The sequence below is a fragment of the Nerophis ophidion genome, linkage group LG26 (assembly GCF_033978795.1).
Source record: "Nerophis ophidion isolate RoL-2023_Sa linkage group LG26, RoL_Noph_v1.0, whole genome shotgun sequence".
NCBI lineage: Eukaryota > Metazoa > Chordata > Actinopteri > Syngnathiformes > Syngnathidae > Nerophis > Nerophis ophidion.
In genome coordinates this window covers 11218831-11237961 of record NC_084636.1, presented here as the reverse complement: position 1 = coordinate 11237961, position 19131 = coordinate 11218831, and the positions used below count along the sequence as shown (strand labels likewise).

General features: G+C 39.3%; 1 protein-coding gene across 2 annotated transcripts in view; it reads left to right on the top strand.

Moving 5' to 3' along the window:
• The window catches only part of usp24 (ubiquitin specific peptidase 24), a 137720-nt gene that overhangs the window by 19319 nt on the left and 99270 nt on the right, over nucleotides 1-19131 (top strand). For both annotated transcript variants that reach the window (XM_061888473.1, XM_061888474.1), the window contains exons 2-3: nucleotides 15758-15926; nucleotides 19009-19076. In XM_061888473.1, coding sequence (XP_061744457.1) covers nucleotides 15758-15926; nucleotides 19009-19076 — 237 coding nt within the window. The remainder of the gene's footprint in view (nucleotides 1-15757; nucleotides 15927-19008; nucleotides 19077-19131) is intronic.

Here is a 19131-nt window from a genome sequence, read left to right as displayed (position 1 = left end):
CAACATAGCGAAGGACATATGCTATTTGAATTCCTGTTATGCAGCTCATTTTTATTTGACCGTTATTAAAATATCTTGTGTGACATCATGCACAAAAGTGCACTTTATTTGTTTTAAACTATTGTAGTGGCGTTCTGTACAAAAAGTTAATTTAGTGTTGTTTTCAATGTCATCTTAGTGACATCATGCACAAAAGTGCACTCATAGCTTGTTTTAAAATGTCTCTGACAATTTTGCACTTTCCTTTTTGGAAATGACATGAATGTTTGTGCCACTGCTTAATAACTGTTTGATAAATACAGTTTTGGTCAATTGGCTTAGTTCTGGGTTCCCTTTCTGCATGAAAGTTGAAAATGAGCATATATTAATGCAGTATGAAGAAGAACGTTTTAATGTAGACACATAGAATCATCATACTGCTGTGATTATATGCATCAAGTGTTCATTCAAGGCTAAGGCAAAATATGGAGATATATATCGTGTATCGTGATATGGCCTGAAAATATGGAGGTATTAAAAAAAGGCCATATCGCCCAGCCCTATGTCGAACAGACAACCATAATTTGTCAAGTGTGGGGAAAATGTGTTTCTACAAAAAGTAGAATTACTGCTAATATGTAGCATCATTTGAAAAGTTACCTGCTAGAGAATGAAGAGTGCTTACTCCGCATGTCAACATCTCCTTTCGGTGCCACACGCCCACGCCATATGAAAAAACTAGTCAACAACAAAAGGAGAGAATGTCCGCCGTAACCTACCATATACGTAGTGAAGGACATACACTATTTGATTTCCTATCATGCAGCTCATTTTTATTTGACAGTTATTGAAATATCTTGTGTGAAATCATGCACAAAAGTGCACTTTATTTGTTTTAAACGATTGTAGTGGCATTCTGTACAAAAAGTGCACTTTAATTTAGTGATGTTTTGATATAATAAAAAAGAAAAAAGTACATGTGTCATTTTAGTGACATCATGCACAAAAGTGCACTAATAGCTTGTTTTAAAATGTCTCTGACACTCTTGCACTTTCTGTTTGGAAATGACATGAATGTTTGTGCCACTGCTTAATAACTGTTTAATAAATACAGTTTTAGTCAATTGGCTTATTTGGGATTTCCTTCTCTGCATGAAAGTTTAAAATGAGAAGAAATTATGAAGAAGAATGTTTTAATGTAGACACAGAATCACCATACTGCTGTGATTATATGTATCAAGTTTTCATTCAAGGCTAAGGCAAAATATGGAGATATATATTGTGTATCACGTGACACGGCCTAAAAATATCGAGATATTAATAAAAAGCCATATTAAAAATTTCTGAAGCTCGATTTTCAGATGGTATTCTCATGTAGTAAAAGTAAACCTGGATTCTGACCCTGAAACTGCTTTGCTTGGCATTTCTAACACTTAAAGCAAGATGGAACGGAATGTTAGCATAGTGGTGGCCTGTGGCAGTGGTTCTCAACCTTTTTTCAGTGATGTACCTCCTGTGAACTTTTTTTTAAATTCAAGTACCCCCTAATCAGAGTAAAGCATTTTTGGTTGAAAGAAAGAGATAAATAAGTAAAATACAACACTATGTCATCAGTTTCTGATGTATTAAATTGTATAACAGTGCAAAATATTGCTCATTTGTAGTGGTCTTTCTTGAACTATTTGGAAAAAGAGATATAAAAATAACAAAAAACTTGTTGAAAAATAAACGGATTCAATTTTAAATTATGATTTCTACTCATAGAAGTAGTGAAGTGAATTATATTTATATAGCGCTTTTCTCTAGTGACTCAAAGCACTTTACATTGTGGAACCCATTATCTAAGTTACATTTTAACCAGTGTGGGTGGCACTGGGAGAAGGGGGGTAAAGTGTCTTGCCCAAAGACACAATGGCAGTAACTAGGATGGCAGAAGTGGGATCGAACCGGGAACCCTCAAGTTGCTGGCATGGCCACTCTACCAACTGAGCTATATCACCCGAGTACTTAAAGTGCCCTCTTTGGGGATTGTAATAGAGATCCATCTGGATTCATGAACTTAATTCTAAACATTTCCTCACAAAAAAAAAATAATCTTTAACATCAATATTTATGGAAAATGTCCACAAAAAATTCAGCTGTCAACACTGAATATTGCATTGTTGTATTTATTTTCACAGTTTATGAACTTAGATTCACATTTTGTTGAAGTATTATTCAATAAATATATTTAGAAAGGATTTTTGAATTGTTGCTATTTTTTTAGAATATTAAAAAAAAATCTCACAAACCCCTTGGCATACCTTCAAGTACCCCCAGGGGTACCCATACCCCCATTTGAGAACCACTGGCCTATGGTATGGTCATTGCAAAGAGATGCATTTTGAGAGTGTGGAAATTTGACTCACCCCCTAAGTTTGAAGCCTGGTTGAAGGATCGAGTGGGAATCCTCCACATTGAAAAACTGAGATATGAGATTTCAGTAACTTATATACATTTCGTGATGTGTGGAGACTAGAGATGTCTTGTCCGCGGATAAACCGCGGGTCGGACGGTTGACATGACGAAAAAATAGATTTTAATTAGATTCGGGCGGGTGGCGGTTGAATCACCCAGAATTATTTGATATACATGGTTCGGAGATCAGTATCCTTTGCCATTCTAAGAGCCATTCAAGACCCTTGTCACAAAGTGAAGAAGACAATAGGAGATGCTAATATTCTCTAGAATGACCACCGGCATTCACCCAGATAATAAGTATTAGGGCATGCTATGAAGTCATTGACAGCATGTATGATCTGCTTGTCAGTCCAGCAACATGTTGTGTGTGGCTTCCGCAGCAACACGCACATGACTGCAAGGCATACTGGGTGACACAAAGTACACTAATGGTTGTGATATAAACAATTTTAACACGCATAGTAATATGCGCCACGCTGTGAAGCCACACCAAACAAGATTGACAAACACATTTCGGGAAGACATCCTCCCAGTAACACAACATAAACGCAACACAACAAATTCCCAGAATCCTTTGTATCCATGACAATTCCTGACTATTTTATACACCCCGCTAGCAGCAAACCCCCCACCCCGTCGTCGGTAAGGTGGGCGGGTTTGGGGGCGCGGGGGTGTAAAATATAAAGTGTCTTTCAACTTTTACTTTCTGAAAAACAGTGTCCTCTGCTGTGGACATGTTGATATCAGTCTGGAAAATGCGGTTTCTCAGAAAAGTAAACTAAAAATCCAATTTTTAATAATGTTAATACCTCACGAACTGATATTTGGTTTTGCTGGTTTCAAATGTCTTTTCTGGGTGACAGTTTATGAGGTGGGGACTTGTACAGGGTGTACGCCGCCTTCCGCCCGATTGTAGCTGAGATAGACACCAGCGACCCCAAAGGGAATACGCGGTAGAAAAATGGATGTATGAATGTTATAATCTGTGTAAAAAAAAATTGTCATTCATTATTTTGGTGTTCATATTTAATTTTTTACTTAAATATATGTATATATTTTTGTATTAGGAAAACTGACAATAAAAATAATTTGGGAAAAATGAAAGGCCATATCGCCCAGCCCTACAATAATGATCAATTTAGTGTCTTTCAACTTTTACTTTCTGAGAAACAGTGTCCTCTGCAGTGGACATGTTTATATCAGTCTGGAAAATGCGGTTTCTCAGAAAAGCAAATAAAAAAGTCAAATTTTTAATAATGTTAATACCTCACAAACTGATATTTGGTTTTGCTGGTTTCAAATGTCTTTTCTAAGTGACAGTTTGTGAGGTGGGGACTTGTCCAGATAGTAACCCCGCCTTCCGCCCGATTGTAGCTGAGATAGGCAACAGCGCCCCCCGCAACCCCAAAAGGAATAAGCGGTAGTAAATGGATGGATGGATGTTATAATCTGTGTAAAAAACTTTTGCATTCATTATTTGTGTGTTCATATTTAATGTTTTACTTAAATATATGTGTACTTTTGTGTATTAAGAAAACTGACAATAAAAACAATTTGGAAAAATAAAAGGCCATATCGCCCAGCCCTACAATAATGATCAGTTTAGTGTCTTTCAATTTTTACTTTCTGAAAAGCAGTGTCCTCTGCAATGGACATGTTTATATCAGTCTGGAAAATGTGGTTTCTCAGAGAAGTACATTAAAAATCACATTTTTAATAATGTTAATACCTCACCAACTGATATTTGGCTTTGCTGGTTTCTAATGTCTTTTCTGGGTGACAGTTTATGAGATAGGGACTTGTCCAGCGTGAAACCTGCCTTCCGCCTGAAGGCAGACTTTCTTACCTCCGCCAAAGAGGTTATGTTTTCACCTTGGATTTTTTTTTGTGTCAAACATTTATTGATAGATTTTCAAGATTTTTTTCAGGAAATGTCCAAAAAAACAATCCTCATCGACTACGAACACACTCCACTTCCTGCTTATGGCGTTCCACGCCCCCCGCCTTGTCAGCCCCGTGCTGTGCAGAGGAATCTGGGAGATCCAGTTTATTTTCAGACCCGACGAACGCTAAATCGCCAGAAAAATATGCACACCGGGTTTGTTTGATACAGTCACACGTCACGGCATTATTGTAAAGACTTAGAAACCGCAATAGTGCAGGATCTACAACAGCGTTACACGCCTATCCATCCATTTTCTACCGCTTGTCCCTTTTGGGGTCGCTGGAACCTATCTCAGCTGCATTCGGGCGGTAGGCGGTGTACACCCTGGACAAGTCATCACCTCATCACAATGCCAACAGACAAGCCTAGTTTTTTTCAATTTGTGCATATTTATATTATTCAGTTTTCATATGATAAATTTTATGCTATAATTTGACAAGACAAAAGCTTTCCTACACGTGCAAATCTTTCTACTGGTGTGTATGTTCTAAAAAATATAGAATAGAATAGAAAAGTCATTTTGTGTTTGTGTATACATTATGTGTAACTAGACAGTAGTTATATATTCTCAGGTGGGAGGCAGAGTACATGGTCACGCATGTAAAAGGTGGACAAAGTGTGGCTGTAATGAAAGGATATAATCTATGAAGGCATTATTAAACATCTAAGAAACACAAGGACAAGAATATGGACACGGAACAAAGGCTACAGAAGGTGGAAGAATTAAAACAAGGTCTTAAAAGTCCCGGCAGACTCTGTTCACAAAAGCCACATCACCAAAGCTATGGTGTCGTTTTGATAACTGACACCTTGTGTAATTATAATTGTAAAATTTGAATGATGATGAATGAATGTGTTGTGGCAGTATGCGGATTTCACCAATGCGGCAGTTTGTGGAAACAATCGGTTGTTTTTTCAAACATTTTTAAAGAACTGCCAACGTTACAGTGCTTAAAGTTTAATGGCTTTGTAAATGTAATGCGGACGTTGTATCGATCCGTTGTGGTGAAGAAGGAGCTGAGCCGGAAGGCAAAGCTCTCAATTTACCGGTCGATCTACGTTCCCATCCTCACCTATGGTCATGAGCTTTGGGTCCTGACCGAAAGGATAAGATCACGGGTACAAGCGGCCGAAATGAGTTTCCTCCGCCGGGTGGCGGGGCTCTCCCTTAGAGATAGGGTGAGAAGCTCTGCCATCCGGGAGGAACTCAACGTAAAGCCGCTGCTCCTCCACATCGAGAGGAGCCAGATGAGGTGGTTCGGGCATCTGGTCAGGATGCCACCCGAACGCCTCCCTAGGGATGTGTTTAGGGCACGTCCAGCTGGTAGGAGGCCACGGGGAAGACCCAGGACACGTTGGGAAGACTATGTCTCCCGGCTGGCCTGGGAACGCCTCGGGATCCCCCGGGAAGAGCTAGACGAAGTGGCTGGAGATAGGGAAGTCTGGGCTTCCCTGCTTAGGCTGCTGCCCCCGCGACCCGACCTCGGATAAGCGGAAGATGATGGATGGATGGATGGATGGATGGGCTTTGTAAATACACTGAGACAAAGTCTAAGTTCATTGTGTTCCTCGTGGTGTTTTTGAAACTGCACCATTTTTTCCCTCAGTTTTCAACTTAGGTCAAGTGTTTTGCCAAGATGATAATTTGTAGTATGTACTAGGGCTGGGCGATAAGGCCTTTTTTTAATATCTCGATATTATTAGGCCATGTCACGATACACGATATATATATCGATATTTTGCCTTAGCCTTGAATGAACATTTGATACATATAATCACAGCAGTACAATGATTCTATGTGTCTACATTAAAACATTCTTCTTCATACTGCATTAATATATGCTCATTTTAAACTTTCATGCAGAGAGGGAAATCAAAACTAAGCCAATTGATCAAAACTGTATTTATTAAACAGTTATTAAGCAGAAAGTGGAAGATTGTCAGAGACATTTTAAAACAAGCTATTAGTGCACTTTTTTGCATGATGTCACTAAGATGACATATCAAAACAACACTAAATTAAAGTGCACATTTTGTACAGAACGCCATTTCAATAGTTAAAAACAAATAAAGTGCACTTTTGTGCATGATGTCACACAAGATATTTCAATAACTGTCGAATAAAAATGACCTGCATAATAGGAAATCAAATAGTGTATGTCCGTCACTATGTGGTAGGTTCCCGCGGATGTTATCTCCTTTTGTTGTTGACTATTTTTTCATACAGTGTTGATCTGGAAATGGTTGCCTCAGCATTTTGTGGGTGTGGAACCGAATGGAGATGTTGACATGCAGAGTTTCAAACACTTTTCATTCTCTAGTGCAGGGGTCACCAACCTTTTTAAAAAAAAAAAAGAGCTACTTCTTGGGTTAATGCAAAGGGCTACCAGTTTGATACACACTTAAATAAATTGCCAGAAATAGCCAATTTGCTCAATTTACCTTTTATTAATAAATCTATATTTATATATAAAAAATGGGTATTACTGTCTGTCATTCCACCGTACATTTTTTTTCCTTTTACGGAAGGTTTTTTTGTAGAGAATAAATGATGAAAAAAACACTTAATTGAACGGTTTAAAAGAGGTGAAAACAGGAAAAAAATGAAAATAAAATTTTCAAACATAGGTTATCTTCAATTTCGACTCTTTAAAATTCAATTTTCTACCGAAAAAAGGAAAGAAAAACTAGCTAATTCGAATCTTTTTGCAAAAAATAAAAAAATGAATTTATGGAACATCATCAGTAATTTTTCCTGATTAAGATTAATTTTAGAATGTTGATGACATGTTTTAAATAGGTTAAAATCCAATCTGCATTTTGTTAGAATATATAACAAATTGGACCAAGCTATATTTCTAACAAAGACAAATCAGTATTTCTTCTAGATTTTCCAGAACAACTTTTTTTAAAGAAATTCAAAAGAATTTGAAATAAGATTTAAAATTGATTCTAAACATTTTCTAAATTTGCCAGAATATGTATATTTTTTAATTTTAATCATAATAATTTTGAAGAAATATTTCACAAATATTATTCTTTGAAAAAACCAAAGCTAAAATGGAGAATTAAATTAAAATGTATTTATTATTCTTTACAATAAAAAAATACATTTACTTGAATATTGATTTAAATTGTCAGGAAAGAAGAGGAAGGAATTTAAAAGGTAAAAACGTATATGTGTTTAAAAATCCTAAAATCAATTTTAAGGTTGTATTTTTTCTCAAAAATTCTCTTTCTGAAAGTTATAAGAAGCAAAGTAAAAAAATAAATTAATTTATTTAAACAAGTGAAGACTAAGTCTTTAAAATATTTTCTTGGATTTTCAAATTCTATTTGAGTTTTGTCCCTCTTAGAATGAAAAATGTCGAGCAAAACGAGACCAGCTTGCTAGTAAATAAATGCAATTTAAAAAATAAATGCAGCTCACTGGTAAGTGCTGCTATTTGAGCTATTTTTAGAACAGGCCAGCGGGCGACTCATCTGGTCCTTACGGGCTACCTGGTGCCCGCGGGCACGGCGGTGGTGACCCCGGTTCCAGTGGGTAACTTTTCAAATGATGCTACATATTAGCAGTAATGCTACTTTTTGTAACAACGCTTTTGCCCCACACTTGACAAACTCCGGTTGTCTGTTCGACATATTCCCGCTTGAAGCCAAACCACCGCCAGACGATAGACCCCCTGCTGTTTTTCTTGGGAATTAATTATTCCTTCATTTGTTACCAGATTCGCACCTTCTTTCTCTCGTATTACCACTCGCACCACAGCTAACGTTACCCATGCCGCTACCTCTCTGCTCCGCGAGGGTGTATACGTATGTGACGTATGTTAGAAGGTGCGCTTGTTTTATGTCTCTTAGAAAGAGAGACAAGAAAGAGTGAGAAATGCCTGTAGTGTAATGTATACTTGGATATCACGATATAGTCATTTTCTGTATCTCACAGAGACAAACCCGCCATATATTGAGTGTATCGGTATGTACATTTTCAGAATGTACTTTTTCTATTTTTGGCCAAAGTAAGATGAAGAAAAGAATCAGAAGTTGTCTTTATTTTTAACTTATTTTGCCATGATTTTGCCAGTCTGGCCCGCATGGGAATAGATTTTCCTTCATGCTGCCCTTAAAGGCCTACTGAAACCCACTACTACCGACCACACAGTCTGATAGTTTATATATCAATGATGAAATATTAACATTGCAACACATGCCAATACGGCATTTAGTTTACTAAATTACCATTTTTAATTTCCTGCGGAGTTTCTTGTAGAAAACGTCCCGGAATGATGACGCGTATGATGACGTGTGTTTGTGACGTTATTGGTTGGAGGGGACATATTAGCTCAGCACCACTTAGGGCTAAAAGTCGTCTCTTTTTATCGCATAATTACACAGTATTTTGGACTTCTGTGTTGCTGAATCTTTTGCAATTACTTAAATTAATAATGGAGACTATAAAGAACAATGCTGTTGGTGGAAAGCAGTGTATTGCAGCTGCCTTTAGCACCGAGACAAAGCCGGTGTTTCTTTTTTTGTTCTGAAGTTCACTTTAATACCGAGCGGTCAAGCGAACATGTTTCTCTATGTCTACCAGCATGTTTTTGGATGGGAAAATTGTGATATATATCTTACCGGAGACATCAGTGGGTTGTGGGTCCTCCTGCAGTAGCTGTCAAAAAGGCATCTGTGAGCTTGGCTTCTCTCTGAGACACTGGCGTGTTCACCGCGGCCACCCGGCTTTGAGGTATATCTTTACAATCTCACTAAAACACTATTAAAACAATAAGCAGATAAGGGATCTTCCAGAATTATCCTACCAAATGCGTCTAATTACATCTGAAAAGCTCACACTACCGTCGCCCGGAGCCGTCGCTTTTTATTTTATTTACATATATTTTTTTCTAGTCCTTCACTATCAAGTTCGCGCAGTCTGATAGTTTATATATCAATGATGAAATATTAACATTGCAACACATGCCAATACGACCGGTTTAGTTTACTAAATTGCAGTTTTAAATTTCCCGCGAAGTGTCCTGTTGAAAACGTCGCAGAATGCTGACGTGTACGCGTGACGTCACGCACTTTTAGGAAATATTACCGCTGCACACACACACAGCTAAAAGTCGTCTGCTTTAACCGCATAATTACACAGTATTTTGGACATCTGTGTTGCTGAATCTTTTGCAATTTGTTCAATTAATAAAGGAGAAGTCAAAGTGGAAAGATGGAGTTGAGAAGCTTTAGCCTTTAGCCACACAAACACACGGTGATTCCTTGTTTAAAATTCCCGGAGGTGAAACTTTACTATGGATCAGAGCGGTCAAGCGAACATGGATCCCGACCACTTGTCAACCAGCAAGTTTTCGGTGATAAAATTGTGGTAAAAAGTCGCCACTTACCGGAGATCAGCTGAGCTTGTGCTGTCCGTACAGCTGCCGTCAACTTCCATCAGACACTGGCGTCAACACACCTGTGGATACACCCTTCCGACTATCAGGTACTATTAAACTCACTAAAACACTAGCAACACAATAGAAAGATAAGGGATTTCCCAGAATTATCCTAGTAAATGTGTCTAAAAATATCTGAATCCGCCCCAATGCAATTGTTTTTTTTTAACATTATTTTTTAAATTTTCTTATTTTTTTCTAGTCCGTTGCTATCAATATCCTCATCCACAAATCGTTCATCCTCGCTCAAATTAATGGGGAAATTGTCGCTTTCTCGGTCCGAATTGCTCCTACTGCTGGTGGCTCACATTATAAACAATGTGAGGATGTGAGGTGCCCTCACACCAGTGACGTCACGCGCACATACTTGTTATCGACTAAAAGTTGCGAACTTTTATCGTCGATGTTCTCTACTAAATCCTTTCAGTAAAAATAGGTCAATACCGCGAAATGATCAAGTATGACACATAGAATGGACATGCTATCCCCGTTTGAATAAGAACAGCTCATTTCAGTAGGCCTTTACGCTAAAATGACGTGAACGAAAGCGGTACACCACATTCTGAAGGTTGACGTCAACTTAAAGGGGAACATTATCACAATTTCAAAAGGGTTAAAAACAATAAAAATCAGTTCCCAGTGGCTTGTTTTATTTTTCAAAGTTTTTTTCAAAATTTTACAATTCCCGGAATATCCCTAAAAAAAGCTTTAAAGTTCTTGATTTTCGCTATTTGCGATGCGACTGTCCGTTTCCCTGTGACGTCATACAGTGCTGCCAATGTAAACAAACAATGGCAAATACCACAGCAAGATATAGCGACATTAGCTTGGATTCAGACTCGAAATTCAGGGGCTTAGGCGATTCAACAGATTACGCATGTATTGAAACAGATGGTTGTAATATGGAGGCAGATAGCGAAAACGAAATTGAAGAAGAAATTGAAGCTATTGAGCGAATAGCTATAGAAGCTATTCGGCCATAGCATGGGTGTACCTAATGAAGTGGCCCATAGCATGGCTGCCTTATTAGCATCGCCGGTAAAATGTGCAGACCAAACGATCAGGACTTTCGCATCTTGCGACACTGGAGCAACTTAAATCCGTCGATTCGTAAGTGTTTGTTTCGCATTAAATGTGGGTATCTAGTTTCAAATGTACATACAGCTAGCGTAAATAGCATGTTAGTGTCTATTAGCGTAGCATGTTAGCATCGATTAGCTGGCAGTCATGCCGTGACCAAATATGTCTGATTAGCACATAAGTCAACAACATCAACAAAACTCACCTTTGTGATTTCGTTGACTTAATCGTTGCAAATGCATCTGCAGGTTATCCATACATCTCTGTGTCATGTCTGTCATCGCCGGTAAAATGTGCAGACACTGGCAAATTCAATGGGGTTCTGGCGGCAGATTTCTTGCCATTGGTGCAACTTGAATCCCTCCCTGTTAGTGTTGTTACACCCTCCGACAACACACCGACGACGCATGATGTCTCCAAGGTTCCAAAAAATAGTAGAAAAAATGGAAAATAACAGAGCTGAGACCCGGTGTTTGTAATGTGAAAATGAAAATGGCGGCTGTGTTACCTCGGTGACGTCACATTCTCACATCATCGCTTAAAGACCGAATAACAGAAAGGCGTTTAATTTGCCAAAATTCACCCATTTAGAGTTCGGAAATTGGTTAAAAAAATACATGGTCTTTTTTCTGCAACATCAAGGTATATATTGACGCTTGCATAGGTTTGGTGATAATGTTCCCCTTTAAGTGGGCGCTGAGCCTGGACTTAATGAGATGGTCGACATAATCAGGCTCCACTCCAGTATGAAGTGGCCCTGCAGCATGAGTGTAAACAATAGTTGGCAGGAACATGAAGAAATGACAAAATGTTCCATCTATTTTCTTCCCCGAGTCCGCTTCCAGCTTGTGCTCCTGATGCATGCCGCAGGTCACCCTCTCCCGGTGTCATCCTCCTAAATATAGCCCCGCGGTGTCTCTGGCAAACACGTTGCAAAGTTCTGGAAGGGGTCCTCGGGGAAGTCAGCGGGTGCATAGTAACAGCGGCACTACCTTAGAGACCCTAAAACCTCGTTGTCAACATGCATGCTTGTTTACTACTGATGACGCAGTTTCCATATGTTTATCTTTGTGGTTGAAGTGAGTGTATACATTTATACATTCGGTCCCTTAAGTGTCCATGGAAGTATATTAAGTTATTCTGTCAATCAGTATTTTTTTATCTACAGTATTGAATGTGTCATTTTAAATACACATGGAATCAATGAAATGTGATCCCTCTCTATTAGCTTCTCTCCTGCTTCCTGTTCTCCCTTTTATAATGGAAAACTCAATCATTAGAGTATCGTTTACGCTCATAACTGAGGATGCACTCACACATGATTCTGTACCGCCTAATTCAGTGGTTCTCAACCTTTTTTCAGTGATGTTCCCCCTGTGAACATTTTTTTTAATTCAAGTACCCCCTAATCAGAGCAAAGCATTTTTGGTTGGAAAAAAAGAGATGAAGAAGTAAATAAAATACAGCACTATGTCATCAGTTTCTGATTTATTAAATTGTATAACAGTGCAAAATATTGCTCATTTGTAGTGGTCTTTCTTGAACTATTTGGAAAAAAAGATATAAAACTTGTTGAAAAGTAAACAAGTGATTCAATTATAAATTAAAGCTTCAAGCAGCGATGGACGAGACCAACTTTTGCTGGTGTTCCCTGCCTTTACCCATTCAACATATCTTTACCTTCACATTACCTACCTTCCCTGCATCCTGGGGTCACACTGGTGCTTCTTTCTGTCACCCATACACGCTGGTGCTTCCTGCCATCTCCCAGACAACATATCTTTACCTGCACGTTACCTACCCTCTCTGTATCCTGGAGTCAAACTGGTGCCTCCTTTCACCCAGTCAACATATTTTTACCCGCACAGTACCTGCCTTCTCTGCATTGTGTGGTCACGCTGGTGCTTCCTGCTTTTAAGCGGCCATCTTGAGACGGCAGCAGCGCAGCAGCATCAGAGTAGCTGTTCTTTGAAGGTTCGTAAAATCAAAACCGGAGGAGTTATTAAAACTCTTTTTGCAACTGTTAATCAGAAGGGTTCAATCTCTCTCCTGTGCGAGTTTGAAGCGGACACAACAAACGCGGTCAGAGGAGATAATGTTTGAAAAAAGGTGACGGGTTTTTATAAAACTTTTGTTTTGAAGGGGTAATTTCCAACTTCCTGTTGATTTTTGCTGAAGGATGTCAATTATTAAAATGTAGGTCTAAGTGAGACCTACATAGAGGTTTTTGTTTCATGTTTCTCCGATATTCCTACTGGAAGTTACAAGCAGTTTTGTCTGTGTTTTCTTCCTAGGAGCAGTTTTGTCTGTGTTTTATTCCTAGGGGGCGTTAGAGCGCAATTTTTAGTTTTGGGGTTTGTTATTTTATTATATTGCAATTTTTTCCAGTCCTGATGTGTGTGTCCAGTTTGGTGAGTTTTGAAGCATTTTAAGGGGGTCAAATTACAGCTCAAAGAGGCAAAAATGACATTTTTTAGGAAACTTTTGTTTTGAAGGGGTTTTTGCCAACTTCTTGTTGATTTTTGCTGAAGGAAGTCAGTGTATAAAATCTAGGTCTAAGTCAGACCTACACAGAGGTTTTTGTTTCATGTCTGTACGACATTCCTAACTGAAGTTACAAGCAGTTTTGTCTGTGTTTTTTCCTAGGGGGCGCTGGAGCGCAATTTTGAGTTTTGGGGTTTGTTTTTTTTATTTGATGGCAATTTTTGCCAGTCCAGATGTGTGTGTAAAATTTGGTGAGTTTTGAAGCATGTTAAGGGGGTTGAAATTACAGCTCGAAGAGGCAGCGGAATAATAATAATAAAGAAAAAAGAATAAAACCTTTGAAATACAATAGGGTCCTCTGTCCCAGAGGGACATTCGGTCCCTAATAAAGATTTCTACACATAGATGTAGTGAAGTGAATTATATTTATATAGCGCTTTTCTCTAGTGACTCAAAGCGCTTTACATTGTGAAACCCATCATCTAAGTTACATTTAAACCAGCGTGGGTGGCACTGGACGCAGGTGGGTAAAGTGTCTTGCCCAAGGACACAACGGATGTAACTAGGATGGCAGAAGCGGGGATCGAACCTGGAACCCTGAAGTTGCTGGCACGGCCACTCTACCCACCGAACTATGCCGCCCCAATATGATTGTCTGAGTGCCTGGACAAAACAGAATTAAAAAAAACGAAATAAAAAATTTATTTTAATCGATTAAGGAACGTTCCAAATAAGAATCGTGAATCGTTTGAAAATACATTTTTATTTTACATGCCCAAAATCAATATCGTTTTATCGCTCAGCCCTATATTCATGGTCATCTTACCGCAGGAATAAACGGTAAACGGGTCATACTTGTATGGCGCTTTTCTACCTTCAAGGTACCTAAAGCACTTTGAGACTATTTCCACGTTCACACATTCACACACTGATGCCATGCAAGGCCCTAACCACAACCCATCAGGAGCAAGGGTGAAGTGTCTTGCTCTAAGTAACACAACAGACGTGACTAGTAGGGGTGTGGGAAAAAATCGATTCGAATTCGAATCACGATTCTCACGCTGTGCGATTCAGAATCTATTCTCATTTTTAAAAGTTTGAGTTTATTTCTAATTTTTTTATATAAAATAAAATAAAATAAAAATATTGTATTTGTCTATTTTTATTTTTTTATTTTTTTAAATTAATCAATTTAACAAAACAATACACAGCAATACCATAACAATGCAATCCAATTCCAAAACCAAAACTGACCCAGCAACACTCAGAACTGCAATAAACAGATTAATTGAGAGGAGACACAAACACGACACAGAACAAACCAAAAGTAGTGGGAAAAAAAAGAATATTATCAACAACAGTATCAATATTAGTTATAATTTCAACATAGCAGTGATTAAAAATCACTCATTGAGATTATCATTAGACATTTATAAAAACAAAAAAAAATAACTATCGTGTCACAGTGGCTTGCATCGCATCTCATAAGCTTGACAACACACTGTGTCCAATGTTTTCACAAAGATAAAATAAGTCATATTTTGGTTCATTTAATGGTTAAAACAAATTTACATTATTGCAATCAGTTGATAAAACATTGTCCTTTACAATTATAAAAGCTTTTTACAAAAATCTACTACCCTGCTTGCATGTCAGCAGACTGGGGTAGAGCCTGCTGAAATCCTATGTATTGAATAAATAGAGAATCCTTTTGAATCGGGAAAAAATAGTTTTTGAATCAAGAATCGTGTTGAATTAAAAAAAAAAAACGATTTGGAATCGAATTGTGACCCCAAGAATCGATATTGAATCGAATCGTGGGACTCCCAAAGATTCACAGCCCTAGTGACTAGGTTTGTAGAAGCAGGGGATCGAACCAGACACTCTCAGGTTGCTGGCTTGGCCACTCTCCCAACCGCACCGCGCCGGATTTTCACACTCTACATGTCTCTCTCCTGCAGATGTCTCTCACCGCGCACCCCGCTCCCTCTCCCTTTTACTTCCTTTTCTTTGTGCTCATCCAATCACCAGACAGGACTCAGGCCTGTCCACACTCACGGCCTCACAGACAGTTGTAAATGGTAGACCTCTTCAGAAATATGCACATGGTGTTAAAAGTCTCCTCCGAAGGGAGCCACGATAAGGACTATTATTGTGTCATTCAAATGGTTCTTCCTGTTTTGAGTTCAACAACAAACACATTGTGCCTTTTGCTGAAGTGAAATGTGTTCCGTTTCCCTCTTTTTCAAAAATAACGACATCAGATATTCTATTTGAAGCACACGCGTACACAACACGTCAGCCCACGCAAGTCCACACGGCATCGCTAATGCGTAGATTTCTCTCATTGTGTTTGCAGAGGAGCAACGATGAGAACGGCAACTGCTCCGGGGGCAGCATGGAGTTCCCCACCACCAACCTGTACGAGCTGGAGAGCCGAGTCTTCACCGACCACTGGTCCATCCCCTACAAGAGGGAGGAGTCGCTGGGAAAATGCCTCATCGCCTCCACTTGCCTCGCCCGCCACGGTACGAAAGCGAAAGAATGGCTGCACTCCAATTGAGATCGAGAACGGTTAACCCCGATTCTGACTAGCCGGGTGTGTGGGCGGCACGGCGCTATTTGGGGCAGCTTTGAAAATAGTGCGACTCAGCATTACTTGCATTTGATTTCAACCAAGACAATGACCTTTTCAGACACCTGTGGAATAATGTTTCTCAGCTGTGGTCCGTATGGGTCGCATCAGTACTTCACTTTTCTACCACTTGTGGCAGTAAAGACAATATCAAACAGAATAAATCTGGAGCCTAATAAAGTCATAAAGAAATGTTTTAAACGACTAAAGTAGTCAAAATGTTTTTGTTTTTTTTTGCACTTGAATTTTATCAACAGTATAGAAAATTACTTTTCAAAAGTCATTAATTCAATCAATCAATCAATCAATCAATCAATGTTTATTTATATAGCCCTTAATCACAAGTGCCTCAAAGGGCTGCACAAGCCACAACGACATCCGCGGTTCAGAGCCCACAAAAAGAGCAAGGAAAAACTCACAACCCAGTGGGACGTCAATGTGGATGACTATGAGAAACCTTGCAGAGCACCGCAGATTGGATCATATTTGGGATAAATGACATGTGTTTACCCCTTATTTTTCACAGCCATAAATTATATATATATATATATATATATATATATAATCTAAAATGTCATTTATTAATAAAAAAAGTATAAATATAAAAAAATGTGTGTGTGTGTGTGTGCATATATATATATATATAAATATATATATATATATATACATATTAGAGATGCGCGGTTTGTGGTCTCATCCGCGGAGTCCGCGGATAAACCGCGGGTCGGGCGGGTGACAAGACAAAAAAAATATATTTTAATTAGATTTGGGCGGGTGGCGGTTGAACCATCCGGAAATATTTGATATACATGGTTCTGGGATCGGTATCCTTTTCCATTCAAAGAGCCATTTAAGACCCGTGCCACAAAGCGAAGAAGACAATAGGAGACGCTAATATTCTCTAGAATGACTGCCAGCAGTCACCCAGATAATAAGTATTAGGGCGTGCTATGAAGTCATTGACTTTGTCGCCCTCTACAGCATGTACGATCTGCTTGTCAGTCCAGCAACATGTTGTGTGTGGCTTTCGCAGCAACACGCACACGACTGCAAGGCATACTGGGTGACACAGAGTACACTAATGGTTGTGATATAAACAGTTTTAACACTCTTAGTAATATGCGCCACGTTGTGAAGCCACACCAAACAAGATTGACAAACACATTTCGGGAGGACATCCTCCCAGCAACACAACATAAACGCAACACAACATATACCCAGAATCCTTTGTATCCAAGACACTACCCTGACTATTTTATACACCCCGCTAGCAGCAAACCCCGCCACACCCCACCCCGTGCGTCGGTAAGGTGGGCGGGGTTGGGGGCGCGGGGGTGTAAAATATATTCAGGGTTTGTCACGGATACAAAGGATTCTGGGTATTTGTTGTGTTGCGTTTATGTTGTGTGAGGATGTTCTCCCGAAATGTGTTTGTCAATCTTGTTTGGTGTGGCTTCACAGCGTGGCTTATATTAGTAAGTGTTAAAGTTGTTTATATCACAACCATCAGTGTACTCTGTATCACCCAGTATGCCTTTCAATCTTGTACGTGTGATTGCGGAAGCTGCACACAACATGTTGCCGGACTAATAATCGGTGTGTACATGTTGTTGAAGGTGTCAAAGGCAATGGCTTCACAGCACGCCCATATTCTTGTCATCAGGATGAACGCCAATTGGATAATCGCAAGAACGTTAGCAGCTCCAATTGTCTTCATTACTCTGTGAAACGGGTTTAGACAGCTCTGTGAGTGGTAAAGGTGGCCAACCTCTGATGTATTTCAGCGGGCGGGTGGCGGGCGGATGCGTTTCTGATAAAATGTTGGTTCGGGTGTACGGCGGGTGGATGACGACTTTGGTGATGCGTTTGCGGATGATATAATTGCCTATCCGCGCATCTCTAATATATATATCAGGGGTCGGGAACCTTTTTGGCTGAGAGAGCCAAGAAGCCAAATATTTTAAAATGTATTTCCTTAAGAGCCGTAAAATATTTTTTTAACCCTGAACACAACTAAACGCGTGCATTTTTAGAGTATAATAGGTCTCTTATTCTTTGTAATAACATTGTTATTCTGAAGCTAACTGTGGAGGGGGCGTGGCCTGTGGGCCTGCAGCGAAGTGGGGTGTTGCCAGGACCGGCCTCAAAATCAGCGACAGGTGCGTAGATGGCCCACCTGGGCCTTGTTACCTAATCACCTGTCGCTATGTTATAAGCAGCAGCCAGGAGGAGCGACGGGGTTGGTGCTGGAGCCAGAGCGCGAGCCAGAACGAAAGAGAAAAAGACAATTGCTGTAAAGCAACTGAGAGACTTATTGAAAAATGAAACAATACTCTAACCCTGAAACAGGGTCTCATGTAGGCTCTTGGTGGTCTGACGAACCCCCAGGAGGGCAAGCCCCACACTAACCAATAATAAATGAATAACTCCTTACCGTCAACGCAACTTCTTGAACAGGTGCGGTAGAAAACGGATGGATGGATTAAAAATTCACGATGATATTTTATATTTTGAACATCATTTTTAACACTGATTACAAGTGGAATTATTCATTATTCATCTTGTTAAGCAGAGTCAGCTCAAATTTACCTGAGAGCCGGATGCAGTCATCAAAAGAGCCACATCTGGCCCCCGAGCCATAGGTTCCCTACCCCTGATATATATATATACATTTTTTTTAATGTACCAGTAATTTGCCCAAAGCCACAACTGTGAATGCCAATATATTTTTTTTGTTTCTTATGGAACTAAACCTCCCTAGGAAGAAAAAGTAGCACACACTCAGTGAATCCGCATCCATTTTGAAATACCTTTTGCGTCCAAATAATTTATAGCATTTTGTTCTCTTTCCACTCATAACCGCCAGGATGATAATTCTGCGTCGACCACTAAACATACAGCAGTATTTTTCAAGCTTACAAAAAAAATGTGGAGGATTTTTGACTATTCTGCGACCATTTCAACTTTTCCGCCAGGCCTCGCAGACGCGGACGAGAACTGCAAGAGGTTCGTGGACCGCTGCATGCCGGAGGCCTTTAAAAAGGTAAGCCTCCCGTTTTGCATCCTCATTGATTTAATGCCGCTATTCTAAAAGTAAA